This window comes from Bufo bufo, chromosome 2, assembly GCF_905171765.1.
Source record: "Bufo bufo chromosome 2, aBufBuf1.1, whole genome shotgun sequence".
Classification (NCBI taxonomy): Eukaryota; Metazoa; Chordata; class Amphibia; order Anura; family Bufonidae; genus Bufo; species Bufo bufo.
The window spans coordinates 768,134,622-768,150,649 of NC_053390.1; the positions used below are offsets into that span (position 1 = coordinate 768,134,622).

At 42.8% G+C, this 16,028-nt stretch overlaps 1 protein-coding gene across 5 annotated transcripts in view; it reads left to right on the forward strand.

Annotated features, from left to right (window-relative positions):
• The window catches only part of LDB2 (LIM domain binding 2), a 405,114-nt gene that overhangs the window by 327,575 nt on the left and 61,511 nt on the right, over positions 1 to 16,028 (forward strand). For all 5 annotated transcript variants that reach the window (XM_040419061.1, XM_040419062.1, XM_040419064.1 and 2 more), the window contains exons 4-5: positions 8,648 to 8,770; positions 11,109 to 11,192. In XM_040419061.1, the coding sequence (XP_040274995.1) occupies positions 8,648 to 8,770; positions 11,109 to 11,192 (207 nt within the window). The remainder of the gene's footprint in view (positions 1 to 8,647; positions 8,771 to 11,108; positions 11,193 to 16,028) is intronic.

Below are 16,028 nucleotides of genomic sequence, written 5' to 3' on the forward strand. Positions count from 1 at the left end.
AAGTTAAAAGCAAAACAATAGTGTTGCTTATCCCACATCTCATATGTCCAGTGTTGGTGCTTTATCTTCTTGACTACTTTTCAGATTCAGATTGCTGTCTACTCACGGTTGAAGCAGGGACAGAAATAAAATCTGGTGCATGATTAAAGCTTGAGTGTCACCTATGTTTCAGCACTGAAAACTTTTCAAGGGAATCTATTACTTAGATCTTTTTATTTTCTGATAGATTTTTGTAGATTATTTTATGTATGTGATTATAGGGGCAGATCTGTCCTTCTGCTCTATTCTGTAAAAATAAATGTGCTATACAGCAGCCATATGAACATAGGGAACTGGTCTCTAGAGATCACTTATTGACTTCATTGCAGTGTTGGGGCATGTTCTGTGATCTGTGCAGGAGAAACTGTGTATTGTCAATGGTAGATCCTGTGTTAGTTGCCACCAGATTTAAAATAGAGGTGTCACCTGTCATTGCAATTCTGAGTGTGATAATAATGATATGACTGCTGATAAGTGATCGCTACAGAACAGAAAGCTTATGCATATTGTGAGACTTACTTTCAATGTAAAAACTGCAAGACATTTTTAAATATAGAAAGTGAAATGGAAAATTTGAAAAAAACAATAAAACATGGCTAACATAAAGCTTGATTTAACAAAAGGTTATTTACTGACAGTTTATTCTCTTCAATGGGTTGACTGTTTTTTAGGTGGAGACCAGACAACACTTGGGATGTGCCTGCAATAAATACTAGATGATCACTTACCTAGCAGATCCCACTCCATCATTCCTGTTCTCCCAGACAGGCTCTGTTTACCCAGCCGTAGTGGTGATGTCACATCAACAACACGTGAACACTGCAGCCCATCAATGGCCTCAGCAGTGTTTAAGATGCCAAAATATGTGTGAAATGTGTCAATTAATTGGGTTTATAAACTACACAGTCTAAATTTAAACCAACTCTATCATCCAGCATCAACTACTGTGATAATTATGGTCCACCTTTCGACTGTCTAGCCAGAGATCAGCAACCTCCGGCACTCCAGCTGTTCTGAAACTAAAACTCACAGAATTCTCATTTCACTTCTGTGGGAGTTACAAGAAAAGCCAAGCAAGCGTGCATGGTGTGAATTGTAGTTTCATAGCAGCTGGAGTGCTAGAGGTTGCCGATGCCTCGGATAGTCTAAGGGGAAAATGTATCAAATGTGCCTTGCCAAAAAAGTGAAGTGCTTTTTTTTACCAGTTATGCCAATAGAGTAGGCATTTGCACCAAATTTATGACATATTTGCCCATATTTAAGCTTTATGCAGACGTCCGTGGAACGCGGTCTGTGAGATACCGGACTGGCATTGCAGGAGCGCAAGGCGTCATTGGTTGCTATGACGCCGTGCGCTTCGTGCCGCCGCTGCTGTACAGTAATACACTCGTATAGATCATATGAGTGTATTACTGTACTGCGGCGGCGGCACAAAGCGCACAGCGTCATAGCAACCAATGACGCCTTGCGCTCCTGCAATGCCAGTCCGGTATCTCACGGACCGTGTTCCACGGACGTCTGCATGAGGCTTTAGTCTGGTTTGCAGCATATACTTAAGGGGTGTACAGATGTTTTGTGGGCAGGACTAAATTTGAAGCCAGATTTTTCCTTGCAACTTTTTGTAAAAAAATAAAGTTACACAAAATGACAAAAGTTGCTTCATTCTTCTGGTAGTGTAAATCTGCCCCAATGCATTTAGGACAATAACTGTACGTGTACTTTAAGGGGAAATGTAATTATCCTCAGCTGGAATAAGTATAGTTTAAGCTATAGACACAGATGGAAATACCAGTGTGCTGCCTCTATATGGCTTATATTCAGAATTCTGAGAATGGAAAGCTACCTTGCTTGTCTGTTCCTCAGCTGACCTATCGTCATTAAAGGGGTTCTCCAGGAATTGAAAAAAATGAAAATACTTAAATATTACTTTATTATAAATATATCCCCAAATACCTTTTATTAGTTAAAATTGATTGTTTTGTCTAGGGAGCAATCATTAGGAGAAATAACATGGCCATTGTCCTACTAGTACACACAAAACCTGTCCTAATCACACAGCAGGACAAGTTACTTCACAACACTGAGGTAAAGAGCTGCCTCATCCTCCTTTCTGCTCTGCCTGTCAGGGATTATGGTCCTGAATAGGGATAAGCAAATTTCATATTTTGAAGTTTGTGTGCGGGTTTGTGTTTACAGAATTGCGTTATGTGCATGTAAAACTATGTTAAATGTAAATTTCCTTGTAATTTTCTAGGTCGACCAGCAGGTGGCAGCAATGCGTTGGTAAGGTATTAGTTTCAGTTTAGTATATCTAGGCTGGAATGGTTCATTCCAGCTTAGCTCCCCCTCTGTGGAGGTGTGGACTGTTCCCACATCCTTCAGCTTGGGTGGAGAAGGAAGTTAGATTAAGTGTGTAGCCCTGCTAGGGGTGGGTGTGTATGTAGGAGTCCCCCTGTATAGGGAAGAAAGCCAGGATCTTGTCTCAGCTGAGACATTGATCAATTTCCCAGTCTGAGCCCTGCAGCCTCAGCTGGATGAGAAGACAGCAGATAATCTCCAGAGTTCCAGGACGAAAGTATTCCCTGAGAGCCTATCTGTGAGTAAAGTCCAGAGACCTAGGAGAAGCCATATCCTCCTCCTCAGCTAGTCAGTCCCCACAAAGCAGAAGATAAAGAGAAGTGCAGAAGATAAATTCCTGCCACAGTTACAGAGCTATTAAGCAGACGTCTTATCCTGCAAGCTCCAGATTTATAGTGCAGAAGATTTATTCCTGCCAACCATTGCCAAAACTTGCTGGGACCAAAGACCAAAGCTGTATTCTGTTTGGATTCAAGTTATCCTCAGTAAAGAAAAGTTTGAACTTCATCTAAAGGTCTGGACGTAATTTCTGCTGCAAAATTCCTCTATTACTCCTCCTATCACTACACTCAAATTTATTGCAAGTGAGCCAGGAGCCAGGAGTCCAGCCGTACCCAGATAAGAGACACCATTGACACAATTATCACCACCTATAGAGACATAATAGGCCATTACACCACTCTGGCATTCCTAACCTGGGACGTGCGTTATAACACCTTGGGAGGGCCCTGTGATAGTACCCTGCGCACGCTGCAATTGGCGTCACAAACAAACTATAGACTATTAGCCACCCATATCCTGACCCACTGCATAAGTGGCGTCAGTGTACCTGTTCCTGCTCACTGCACACATGCTCAGTTTCATCCTTCCACTGCCTCCTGAGCTGTGATAGGAGGAGCTGAGACACGCCTCCTGAGCTGTGATAGGCAGAGCTGAGACACGCCTCCTGAGCTGCAGCAGAAAAGACCTTCCCCTTGAGCTGTCAGCTTGATATAAATCTAGCAGAGCAATGAATGGGGAGATCTCTAGATCCATGTAAGCTACAGGGCTGGTTCTAGCTTTGTTAGAAAGAGATTGTTATGTTATATATGATGTCTGATTTTCATTTTTTACATTAGTCATGCAGTAGTCCTCTGGAGCATTAGCTGCAATACTGGGCACAGCCTCTGGGCACTGGTGTAACTATAGGGGAAGCAGCGGTCGCGGTTGCGACCGGGCCCCTAAGCCTTGCCAGTGGTACTGTACTTTTCCCTTTATAAGATGCAGTACTAGCAAATGCTTCCATAATGAAATCACTCACTAGTCTGCAGGAGGAGGGGGAGAGAAGCACTGTGAGCGCTGTACAGTACTTACGCCTCCTCCTGCTTGCTCTTCTCAGGGCCAGCGCTGCTGTGTCCTGGCTGCCTGCAGCGTCAGGACGTACAGAGCGCACTCTGACCTGACGCTGCAGGAGGTCAGGTGATTGCAGCGCGGGCCTTGAGAAGAGAAGACAGCCAGGACAAGGAGAGTGGCAGCAGGAGAGGTAAGTTACTTTATTTATTTTACAGTCTGATCTGAGGTCTGAAATGGAGGTCTAATGAGGAGTCTGGAGAGGTCTCACTGGGGGTCTGGAGAGGTCTAATGGGGGTCTGGAGTGGTCTATGGGTGGTCTGGAGGTCTGACTGGGGGTCTGGAGGTCTGACTGGGGTCTGAAGTGGTCTAATGGGGGGGGTCTGGAGGTCTGACTGGGGGGTCTGGAGGTCTGACTGGGGGTCTGGAGGTCTGACTGGGGGCCTGAAGTGGTCTAATGGGGGGGGGGTCTGGAGGTCTGACTGGGAGTCTGGTGGTTTGACAGGGGGGTCTGGAGAGGTCTGACTGGGGGGTCTGGAGAGGTCTGACTGGGGGGTCTGGAGAGGTCTGACTGGGGTCTGGAGGTCTAATGGGGGTCTGATTAAGGGTCTAGAGGTCTAATTGGCGTCTGGAGGTCTAATGGGGGTCTGATTGTCAGTCTAGAGCTCTAATGGGGGTCTGATTGGGGGTCTGGAGGTCTGATTGAGGGTCTGGAGGTCTAATGGTGAGATATGGGGGTCTGGAAGTCTAATGGGGTCTAGAGGTCTGATATGGTGGTATGGAGGTCTAATGGGGGTCTGGAGGTCTAATAGGGGTCTTATATGGGGGTCTAGAGGTCTAATGGGGGTCTTATCTGAGGTCTGATATTGGATCGGGGTCTTACATGGAGGTCTAATGGGGGTCTGATCTGAGGTCTAAAACTGCTGTATTATATGGGGCCTGACATAGAGGTCTAAAGGGGGTTTGGTCTGAGATGGGGGGATCTTATTTAGGGTTTTATATGGGGGTCTGATCTGAAAGGAAGGGGGATTTTTTTTATACTAGCATACAATATAAAGGGGTGTTTTTGTACTGATGCACTGGTGTGGTACCAGTATTTTCAGGGGGACTGTTTCTGCAGGAAAGTATTGGGGAGCACAGTGGGCACAGTATTGGGGGTGGCAGGATGGGGTGTTGAGAAGGTGAGGAGGAGGATTGAAAAGTAGGAAAGTAAGATGTCTGTTTGTTAAACTCTGCAGATATAGGGGCGGCTGAAAGAAGTCACCATGGCGGTCTGGTCTGAGAGGAGAAGAAGAGGAAAGAGAATATCTACATCAGAGAAGAGAAGTCACTGGATGGAAGAGATACATATGTGGGGCTGTATGACCCTGTATGTTCTGTAGTGCTGTATGGAATGTTTTCCAAGTGTGTCTTTAAAGGGGTTGTCCGCTTTTAGTTTTTTTTGTATAAGCGCTGCCTTCTCTGCTCTGTTTACCTGCTCATCACTGCAAATGCTACGGCGAGCAGGTGAACAGAACAGAGAAAGCAGCTCTCATATGAGTGCTGTCCTCTCTTCAAACAGCTGATCGGCAGGGGTGCTGGGGGACCCCGGCTGATCTGATATTGATGACCTATCCTGAGGATAGGTCATCAGTAGTAAAAAGAGGACAACCCCTTTAACAGTAGAACTGGAGGGAAGGGGGGCCATTTCAATATTTGCATTGGGCAGCAGAAAAGCTAGGTGCACCAGCGCTGAGTGAAAGGGGGGGGGGGGGGCAAGCTGAACTCTTGCACCAGGTCCCATGAGCCTTTAGCTATGCCTTTGCCTGTGGGCAGGTGTGGTGCTGTTCTTGGAAGAAAGCAGCCATGTTTTTCTAATCCTGTACATTTATTTTCATGTGGTTTGGTTGTTTAGCAGCAAAAGTACATCCAGATGCCTCGCTTTTAGTGTCATCCTTCTTATTAAAAACAGCTTCTGAGAATATTTTGCAAAATGTATTGTACATGGTGATGCTAGTTATGTGATAAAATACATTGCAGTGATTGTTTTTTTTTTCATTTGGTATTTATTCCAAAATGGTAGAGGCAAAAACATTTTCATTGCTGGATTTTGCATATTCTAGAGAAGCAGCATGTTTTATGGAAATGAATTGTTGCCTCTTACAAGGATCTGTCCCACGCCTTACATAATTGATAAAAATGAAAAGACAGTCTTGCCTAAATGTTATCTTGTAGTTTACATATTCACATACAGTACAGACCAAAAGTTTGGACACACCTTCTCATTCAAAGATTTTTCTTTATTTTCATGACTATGAAAATTGTAGATTCACACTGAAGGCATCAAAACTATGAATTAACACATGTGGAATTATATACATAACAAACAAGTGTGAAACAACTGAAAATATGTCATATTCTAGGTTCTTCAAAGTAGCCACCTTTTGCTTTGATTACTGCTTTGCACACTCTTGGCATTCTCTTGATGAGCTTCAAGAGGTAGTCCCCTGAAATGGTTTTCACTTCACAGGTGTGCCCTGTCAGGTTTAATAAGTGGGATTTTTTGCCTTATAAATGGGGTTGGGACCATCAGTTGCATTGAGGAGAAGTCAGGTGATAGTCCTACTGAATAGACTGTTAGAATTTGTATTATGGCAAGAAAAAAGCAGCTAAGTAAAGAAAAACTAGTCGCCATCATTACTTTAAGAAATGAAGGTCAGTCGGTCAGCCGAAAAATTGGGAAAACTTTGAAAGTAAGGGCTATTTGACCATGAAGGAGAGTGATGGGGTGCTGCGCCAGATGACCTGGCCTCCACAGTCACCGGACCTGAACCCAATCGAGATGGTTTGGGGTGAGCTGGACCGCAGAGTGAAGGCAAAAGGGCCAACAAGTGCTAAGCATCTCTGGGAACTCCTTCAAGACTGTTGGAAGACCATTTCAGGAGACTACCTCTTGAAGCTCATCAAGAGATTGCCAAGAGTGTGCAAAGCAGTAATCAAAGCAAAAGGTGGCTACTTTGAAGAACCTAGAATATGACATAGTTTCAGTTGTTTCACACTTGTTTGTTATGTATATAATTCCACATGTGTTAATTCATAGTTTTGATGCCTTCATAGTCATGAAAATAAAGAAAAACTCTTTGAATGAGAAGGTGTGTCCAAACTTTTGGTCTGTACTGTACATAGTCATGGTTTCTACCGTGTTTGACTGGGAGGAATGGTAAACATTTTACAAGACCTAGTGGACGGTATATGGGAGACCTATGGTGCCACTATATATTTTATATTGGTTGTCCCTCGTGCTGCCTATCGCATTCAACACTAGCTACTGAAGGTTCTTGTAGTATTATGTTAAAAGGTCACTAAAGGCACATGGGTGAATAGGGGAGTAACTGACATAAAATCTACGGTATCTACAAATATAGGGGGTCATTTACAAATAGTATATACGCCACTTTTCGGCGTATATCTGTTGCAGATTGTGGCACAAAGGTTATTTGCGCCGCAATCTGCTACTTTTCCCCTCTCACCCCAGGTCTAAATAAGGGGGCGTGACGTGGGTAGGGAAGGGGACAGGCCTGTCTCATTTATCATTTTCTACACCTGTTTTAAGCGTAGAAAATGGTCTAAATCTATGCCAGCCAGGGAGCTGTCGTAGATTTAGACAGGCAGTGGATACGACAAAGTTATGTAGAGGCCGGAGCCTTTACATAAATTCGTCCGCCAGCTAAAGGGGTATTAAGACCGGCGTCTAAAACACCAGTCTTAATAAATGACCCCCATAGTTCCCAAATAGCTTACCCTGGTTGCAACATCCTGCTTCCATATACAAGGGGGGGGATTTATCATGAGGAATTTTTTAACTTAATTTTTGCAGGAGACTCCCTTGTCGAAATCTGGGCCAAATATATCAAATGCCACAATGTTTGATACATTTGGTGCATTGTAACACTTCTGTCTTGAGATGTTACTCCCCTGTCTACACCACCCCTATACTGGAGTAAGATTGCAACCAAGGTTGCAGTGATAAATCTGGAGTTTTATAGTGGGAGGCTAATATAGTCTCCCACTATACAAAACTGGAGCGAGTTGAGTAAAAATGCAACATTGAGCAAAATTTTACACAATAAGCCCAAAAAAATCACAAAGCCCTATTTATTTATTGTGATGCTCGGGACTGTTGGCATCTATGAAGCCAGAAGCTGAAGTGTGAAGGTAGACATCAATATACAGTAGAATGCATACAATGAGGGACACTTATCAATGCCGTTACGCCACAATTGTGGTGTAAAAAAATTCCACATTATGGCGCACGGCAGGGCAGAGATGCGCCTGACTTGTTAAGGCTGGGTTCACATCAGCTGTCGACAGGACTATTTTTTCCGTCATGTATATGCATATGTATTTGGCGATCAGGAGGAATAGCTACAGTAGAATCCTAGCATGCATGTGTATGGAAGGAAAAGATGTGCAATGAGTGCTCAGCCTACAGCTTAGGCCGGGTTCATATTAGCATTATAGAATTCCGTTATAACGGAATATAACGGAATTCAAGCACGGAATGCAAAAGGGAACCCTTTAAGAGGCATTCCGTTTTGCGCAGTCCTAATACATGTTTATGGGGGCACATAACGGTTCCGTCTCGCTATACATAACGGCAAAAATAGTCCTGTTGACAGTATAACGGAAAGAGACAGAACCGTTATGTGCCCCCATAGACATGTATTAGGACGGAGCACAACGGAATGCCTCTTAAAGGGTTCAGTTATAACTCTGTTCTACCTCTTAATAAATCAGGCGCATCTAACGCCAGCGCAGGGAGATCAAGACTGGCGGATGGAGACTGTATGCAATCATTGGCTTGCCAAGAAAACAATATCCTTACATTATATGACTGCATTCAACACTAATAAAACATGTTCCCTTTGTTTCTGCTCTGTAGGTATGCACTGAAGGTCGCCTCATCCTGGAGTTCACATTTGATGATCTCATGAGAATCAAGACATGGCACTTTACCATTAGACAATACAGAGAATTAGTACCTCGCAGCATACTAGCCATGCATGTAAGTACCTCATTAAATTCACAAGCAGGGTGTGATATAATTAATGGAGGATGCTAATATTACCACAGGCTATGGTCCTGAGTACAACCTACTAACGCCAACTTCTCAAACAACCTGTATACTGTTCTAATTCCTATTCTGAAGTCCTACAATCTAGATTCCCACCAAACTGTTCCACTGAAACTCTGTTTTGCCGATGACAAATTGACCGAAAAATCTGCACAACAGAAGGGTGTGATGTAGCCGGAAATGGGTGGGGATTAGTGGAAGGGGCACTCTTTCAAATGCAATTCTATTTGTGCCAAAAATGTGGTCTAAAACTTTGGCACAACCCATATGCAATGTTAGATAAAAGTGCCCAACTTCAAGTGGGCCCCATGTGATTAGTGTTGATCACGAATATTCGAATTGCAAATTTTTATCGGGAATAGCGCCACTTCGAGAATTTGCAAATATTTAGAATATAGTGATATATATTCGTAATTTCGAATATTCGAGATTTTTTTAAAATCAGTGCACATGATCCCTCCCTGCTTCTAGCTTGTGGGCCAATGAGAAGGCTGCAATATTTTTGACTTTATGAGTAGCGTTGATTGCGAATTTTCATAATACAAATTTTTCAATTGCCGATTTCCGCAATCAAGAAGTTAATGACTGGAGATAACGAATTCTCGAATTCGCGAATATATGGCGAATATTCACCCAAATATTCGCGAAATTTCACGAATTCGAATATTGCCCCTGCCGCTCATCACTACATGTGATAAATTCGAAACATCTTTTGACTGCCCGGTCTAAAGATTAGGCAGAATTGGGAAATCTGTGTCACATTTATCAAGCACATGTACTAAGGCCTCATGCACACGGCCGTTGCTCGGCTGCCACAGACGGATCAACTTGAATGGGTCCGTGATCCATCTGCAATGCAAAAAAAATAGAACAAGTTCAAGTGAATGGATGCTGTGTGCACACGGCCGGTGCCCATATATTGCGGACCTGCTGTTTGCAGGCCCCAATACAGGCACGGCCGGGCAACAGCTGTGTGCATGAGGCCTAAGGCTGCTGTGCTTGTGTTTGGGGTTATTTGCACAATTTTGTTTTATTTTGTCTTTTTGTACTCACTCTAGTTTTGAACAGTAGGTGGGAAGGTGGGCATGGTTAGTCTGTTGAGTTGATTTAACCCCTTCAGGACACATCCAGTTTTGAATATTGCCTTTTTTTCCTCCTTCAATTCCAAGAGCTATACATTTTTCACGTTTCCATTGATATAGCTATATAAGGGTTTGGGGAGGGGGGGAAGGGGGTTTGCCGGACAAGTGGTACTTTTTAATGTCACCATTGTTCCATATTATGCATTGTGAAAATGTTAAAAAATAAAATAAATTTGAAAAATTGGGGTGAATAAAGAAAAAACACAATTCTGCCATTGTTGTTGTTGGGTTGACATGATGATCTTATTCTGTGCGTCAGTTTGATTATATTGATACCAAATTTATATAGTTTTTGAGGGAGATTTAGTAAGACCATCGTTGTGTACGCCAGCCTTAACCTGCCCTGTGCTAGCAGATGTGACAGGTTTATTAATGTACCTGCCTCTTAAAAAAATTTGTCACATCTTCCACACTTAAATTTACCAAGTTCCATAGCTGGAGTTGATTTCTGGCCTAAGGTGCAGCAGTTTTCTGCACTTGGTTTGCGGAGCTCCTGCCTGAAACCAGCCTCCTCACAACAAACTTTTTGAAAAAGTGTCAAGAGTATCGGAAATTGCTAAAATGTTGCCAACTTTTTCACAAAACGGCATTGTGTTTCATGTGTCATGTCACTGGGTCATGTGATGCATGGGTGACACGTCACTGCTTTGGCGGCCACATGAACTGTGTCAAACCAGATGTTGATGCAGAGAGACGAAGGAGCGGTCGCGGATCCAAAGGAGTGAAAGAGACAGGACCCAGTGGCAGGAATCAGGTAATTATGGTTCCCACTGAGGGGTCTGCAGAAAAGGTCCACTGGGGTGAACAACCCCTTTAAACCAGGGTGCATTTTCTTTCTCAGTCCTGGACACCAAAGCATTTAGACATGTGCATCTGCCCTAATGTGCATGGAAGAAATGTTTTTTTTCTATCATAGCCAGGCCTTGCGTCTGAAATGCGTGATGTACAGTTAGGTAGGAGGAACGGCACATCTTATATGAACTGAAATTCACATTTCCATATTGTTAACATTTTTTGATTATCGCTCGCTTTACTTGTCTTCAGGTCAGTAATGTGATCAGGTATATGAATGTATGCATTTTCATTTTGATACTATCTATCCTAATACATGTCTTGTCTGAATGCAGGCTCCAGACCCCCAGGTGCTAGAGCAGCTCTCCAAAAATATCACTAGGATGGGTTTAACCAACTTCACCCTCAACTACCTCAGGGTAAGCACCAAGAGATGGTAATTGTGTAACCTGAGTTCGAGAGAGTAACGTTTTATGGACAGTTTATTTATAATCCATTGATTACGTAGCACCAACATATTCTGCAGTGCTGTACACAGATCATAATGACTCTCATCATTTGCTGAGTTACGCTTTCATTTCACTATTTCAGACATGTAAATAGACATATGTACAGACAGTTTTATAGGAAGTTTGATTATGTCATTTGAAAGGGAACTGAAATATCCAGAGGAAACTTCCCGATCACTGGGACCACAAGGACCACTAAGCCATGGTGACAATGTTGTCACCATAACATGGGGCATGACTTGGCTTGACCGCTGCCAAGAAGCTTCTTTTCTCTAATTTCAGCACCAGTGCCAATTCAGCTTTGATCTGCACAGCCAAGTCATGTAAGGCAGACTGGTGTTTCTGGATACACGTGCCTAATGTCTCATTCACACGTCAGTGTTTTGGTCAGTGATTTCCATCAGTGATTTTGACCCAAAACCAGGTGCGGGTCTAAACACACAAGAGGTGAAGATCTTTTTCTTAGACCTTATGTCTAGGGATGAGCGAATCGACTTCGGATGAAACATTCAAAGTCGATTTGCATAAAACTTTGTTAGAATACTGTACAGAGCGAGTGCTCCGTACAGTATTAGAATGTGTTGGCTCAGATGAGCCAAAGTTATTACTTCGCAAAGTCTCGCAAAACTTCGGGTAATAACTTTGTAAATTAATTTCTACTGTTCGTACCACTTGGAACCAAAACCGAGTTCGGTAAAAGGTTTTTAACCGTAGAAATTACATTTTGAAGTTATTACCCGAAGTCTCTCCGTTCAGTATTCTAACAAAGTTTTATGCAAATCGACTTCGGATGTTTCACTACACGTGACCCTGTCCATGCCAGAGGTTTATATGCAGGGACTGAAGCACAGTGAAGACAGAGGTGAACCCATGGAGATGGAACCAAGCGGTGGGGAACATGCAAGTATGCTTCCCTTCACAGGTACCGCGGGTTAGGGGCGGAATTGAAAAAAAAAATGGGATGCAAAACCTCCCGAAATCCTACTTCCATTTTCATGTGCACCCAAGGCAAAATCTGCATGATTTAGGCTACATGCACACGACCGTATGTGTTTTGCGGTCCGCCCAAAAAAAAACGGATGATGTCCGTATGGCGTCAGTTTTTTTTTTACGGATCCATTGTAACAATGCCTATCCTTGTCCGCAAAACGGACCAGAATAGGACTTGTTGTATTTTTTTGCGGGGCTACGGAAGTGACATACTGATGCGGATAGCACATGGTGTGCTGTCCGCATTTTTTGCGGACCCGTTGAAATGAATGGGTCTGCATCCTATCCGCAAAAAAAAACGCAACGGACACGGAAACAAAATACTTTTGTGTGCATGAGGCCTTACGTGTAGATTTTCCAGTGGATTTCACCCTGTGTATTGCAAAGTGAGAAATCCACGGTGGAAATCCTCAGCATAAACTGACTGCTAAAGATTTAAAATTCGCACTATGGGTCAATTTACATTGCAGATTTCTTAAAATCTCAGCCATTTGGCTTGTACTGTAAAACATAGCGTTTCCATTCCGAGAGGACGTACCCTAAAAACTTGTTGGGGGGGTTGATTTCACTATATCAGACACTGTGCAAGTTGAGGATTTCTATGAATATAAGTCGCATTCTGGCAGCTGTCAGCATTATCTGTTCATTTTTAGTAATTCGCTAATTGTGCTGCCATTTGCCTCTTGCTGCGTGCAGAATGATTTGCTCATTGATGTCTCACCTCAGCGTGTCAGCTGGATGTCTCAATTAATAAATAAGATTAATTTACAGTAAATTAGGGCATCTGTCATAGCTGAACAAAAAATGTCTGACTCGTTGGAAACAGTTGCTTCAACCTATTACTTTCTCTGCCCATGGAGTCGGGCTTGGACTGGCCCACAGGGGAACAGGTGAACCCCCCGGTGGGCCCCTGAGCAAGGTGGGCCCCTAGAGTCCCACCCCTGCACAAGTGGCACATAACACATTAGACTTGCAGCACTACATGCATATACTCCATGTACAGCACCTCAACCAATGTTCATATAAAAAACATGATAGATTATAAAAGAAACCCCCAGTTTATTATTACAGACACGATCAGAGCTGAGATGACTTCTAGGTATAGAGGAAAGCTGCCAGTGTCCTCTTCTCCCCTGGACCTACCTTCTCAAAGTTGCTGTGAGAAGTAGTGTTGATCAAGAATATTCGAATTGCAAATTTTTATTGCGAATATCGGCATTTCGAGAATTCGGGAATATTTAGAATATAGTGACATATATTCGTAATTTTTTTTAATCAGTACACATGATGATCCCTCCCTGCTTCTAGCTTGTGGGCCAATGAGAAGGCTGCAATATCTTTGACTTTAGGAGTAGTGTTGATTGAGAATTTTCGTAATCTGAATTTTTGTAATTCGCTATATTGCTATATATTCTTGAATTGAATATATAGCAATATAGCGAATATTCGGGGAAAAAACGAATATAGAGCAATTTAGCTAATATAGTGCTATAATCTTCTTTGTCTAATAGTTGTCATTTCTTTCTCATCTGAAGTTCAGATTGGAGAAAAATTACAACTATTAAAAAAAAGATTATAGCACTATATTAGCTAAATTGTTCTACATTCGTTTTTTCCCCCCGAATAAATTGCTATATTGCTATATATTCTTGTTTTAGAATATTACGAATATTCTAAAAAACAAATATATTTGTTTTTTAGAATATTCGTCTTTTAAAAAAAAATCTGAATCTGTACAGTTGTTCCACTTGGGCATACTCCTCCCCGACAAGCGTCCCCGTCACCATGGGAACGCCTGGGGGTTAGAATATACCATCGGATCTGAGTTTTCACGATCTCATTGATTCTCATTCCGAAAATTCACATTACGAAAATTCGCATTACAAAAATTTGCATTACGAAAATTTGCAAACAACACTACTCCTACAACAAATATTCGAATTCGCGAATATTCGACGAATATTCTACGAAATATTTGCAAAATATTGCGAATTCGAATATGACCCCTACCGCTCGTCACTAGTGAGCAGGTAATATTTGAATGTATCCGTACAGTGGGCCCCCAAAATAAATTTTACTGGTGGACCCTAGGCACCCCAGTCCGATACTGCATGGAGAGACCATAGCCATTCCGTATCAGACAAGCAGATGGTGTGTGTCCTGTTACTCCTGACTTCTCACCACCATGCCAAACAAGTGTGTAAGCAATGCTATACATAAAAAAAAGAGGAGCGCAACCAGGGGGAATTTATCACACCCTAGACTCCAGAATTCTGGCTTCAAAAAAGTTGTGACTTTCTGGGCTTATTTACAACCAAATTTTGTGACATTTTGCACCACTCACTTCAGTTTTGAAAAGTGGGTGGAATAGTGACCTTAGTTATCCTGTCCAAGAGATTTAAGCCACATATATCAACAGTCACAATCTTACTCCAGTAAAGGGGTAGAAAGTGGAGTAACTTCTCAAGACAGAAGTGTATCCAACATTGAGCGACATTTGATCAATTTGGTGCCAGCCAGTGCAGTACCCAGACCTGAGGGTATCTGCAATAGTTTTATTTGTATTGTAATGTTATGCTTTGGTATGCTAAGTACTCCAGTAAATGAGGCATGGTTGGAAATGGTTAGCAGTAACAGAGCTAACCAACCTGTTCCTGAGAGATAGTGAAGGAGGTAGGAAGCACATGCTAGAGCTCCTCCTCCTAGTGACTTTAACAAGTGCTCATGTGAGACCCTTACAGTCAAGAATACTGCTTTCAAAAAGCTTCAGTGTGCTTAGACAGCAGAATGATCAGCAAAACCACAGCTTGATAGACCCTGCTGCAGGTGAGGGGCTAAAGGCTCAGATACCCATCACCTAGACCCCTTTCAGGCCAGTAAAACACCAGGCCTTTATCATGCCATGGGCACCTATATCCACATGTGCTTGCAAGTGCCATTTAATTGTTACCCAACTAGCCATCAATACCTAATCACCTGGTGACCGAAACTGCACTTTGTACCTACTATTGGTGGATGTACCACAGGTTATATTTTAACAAGATACTTTTATACTTCTGGCCTGCTTCAAACCACCTCTCCCCTGCACTGATCCTCATAGAACAACAGCTTGAGGGTATACACCATGACACAACATCTAATCAGGGCCACTACCACTCTCATCCTCTGCACCAGCCCCTCCGGGGTCCACTGCACCAGCTGCAGTTGGAATGTGGCCATACACAAGCCACAGTGGGATCATATTAGCTGATTGTTTATTCGGTGCTCATTATTAATGACCACACAGTGTTGGGTACGTGCAAATATTAACAATGAACATTGAACAAACAATTCAGGTCTAATCAGTTAGTATCATCCCACTGCAGCTTGTACCGCCACGTGGTACTCAACTGCATTTTTATGCCCCCCGACTGTGGCACAGCTGCGCCATGTATGCATGCCCAAATATGGTCCGGGTAATCATATATATACACAGTACAGACCAAAAGAGGACCTTTCACCATTCCTGACATGTCTTTTAATAGCTTCATGCATTCTCCATGCACTAACAATTCTGGAGGATCTAATCTTATTGCTCTATGTTGTGTCATTCCTGTATTATTTCTACTACTGTAGAAGTTATGAATGAATTGCTAGCAGTCTGCAGTAAGGGTACAGAGGGGAGGTAACCAGTTGGGGGCGTGTACCTGCACAGTCTGAAAATGGCAGCACTGATTGGATAGAGTGAGTCTGTGCAGGTAGACACCCCCAACTGGT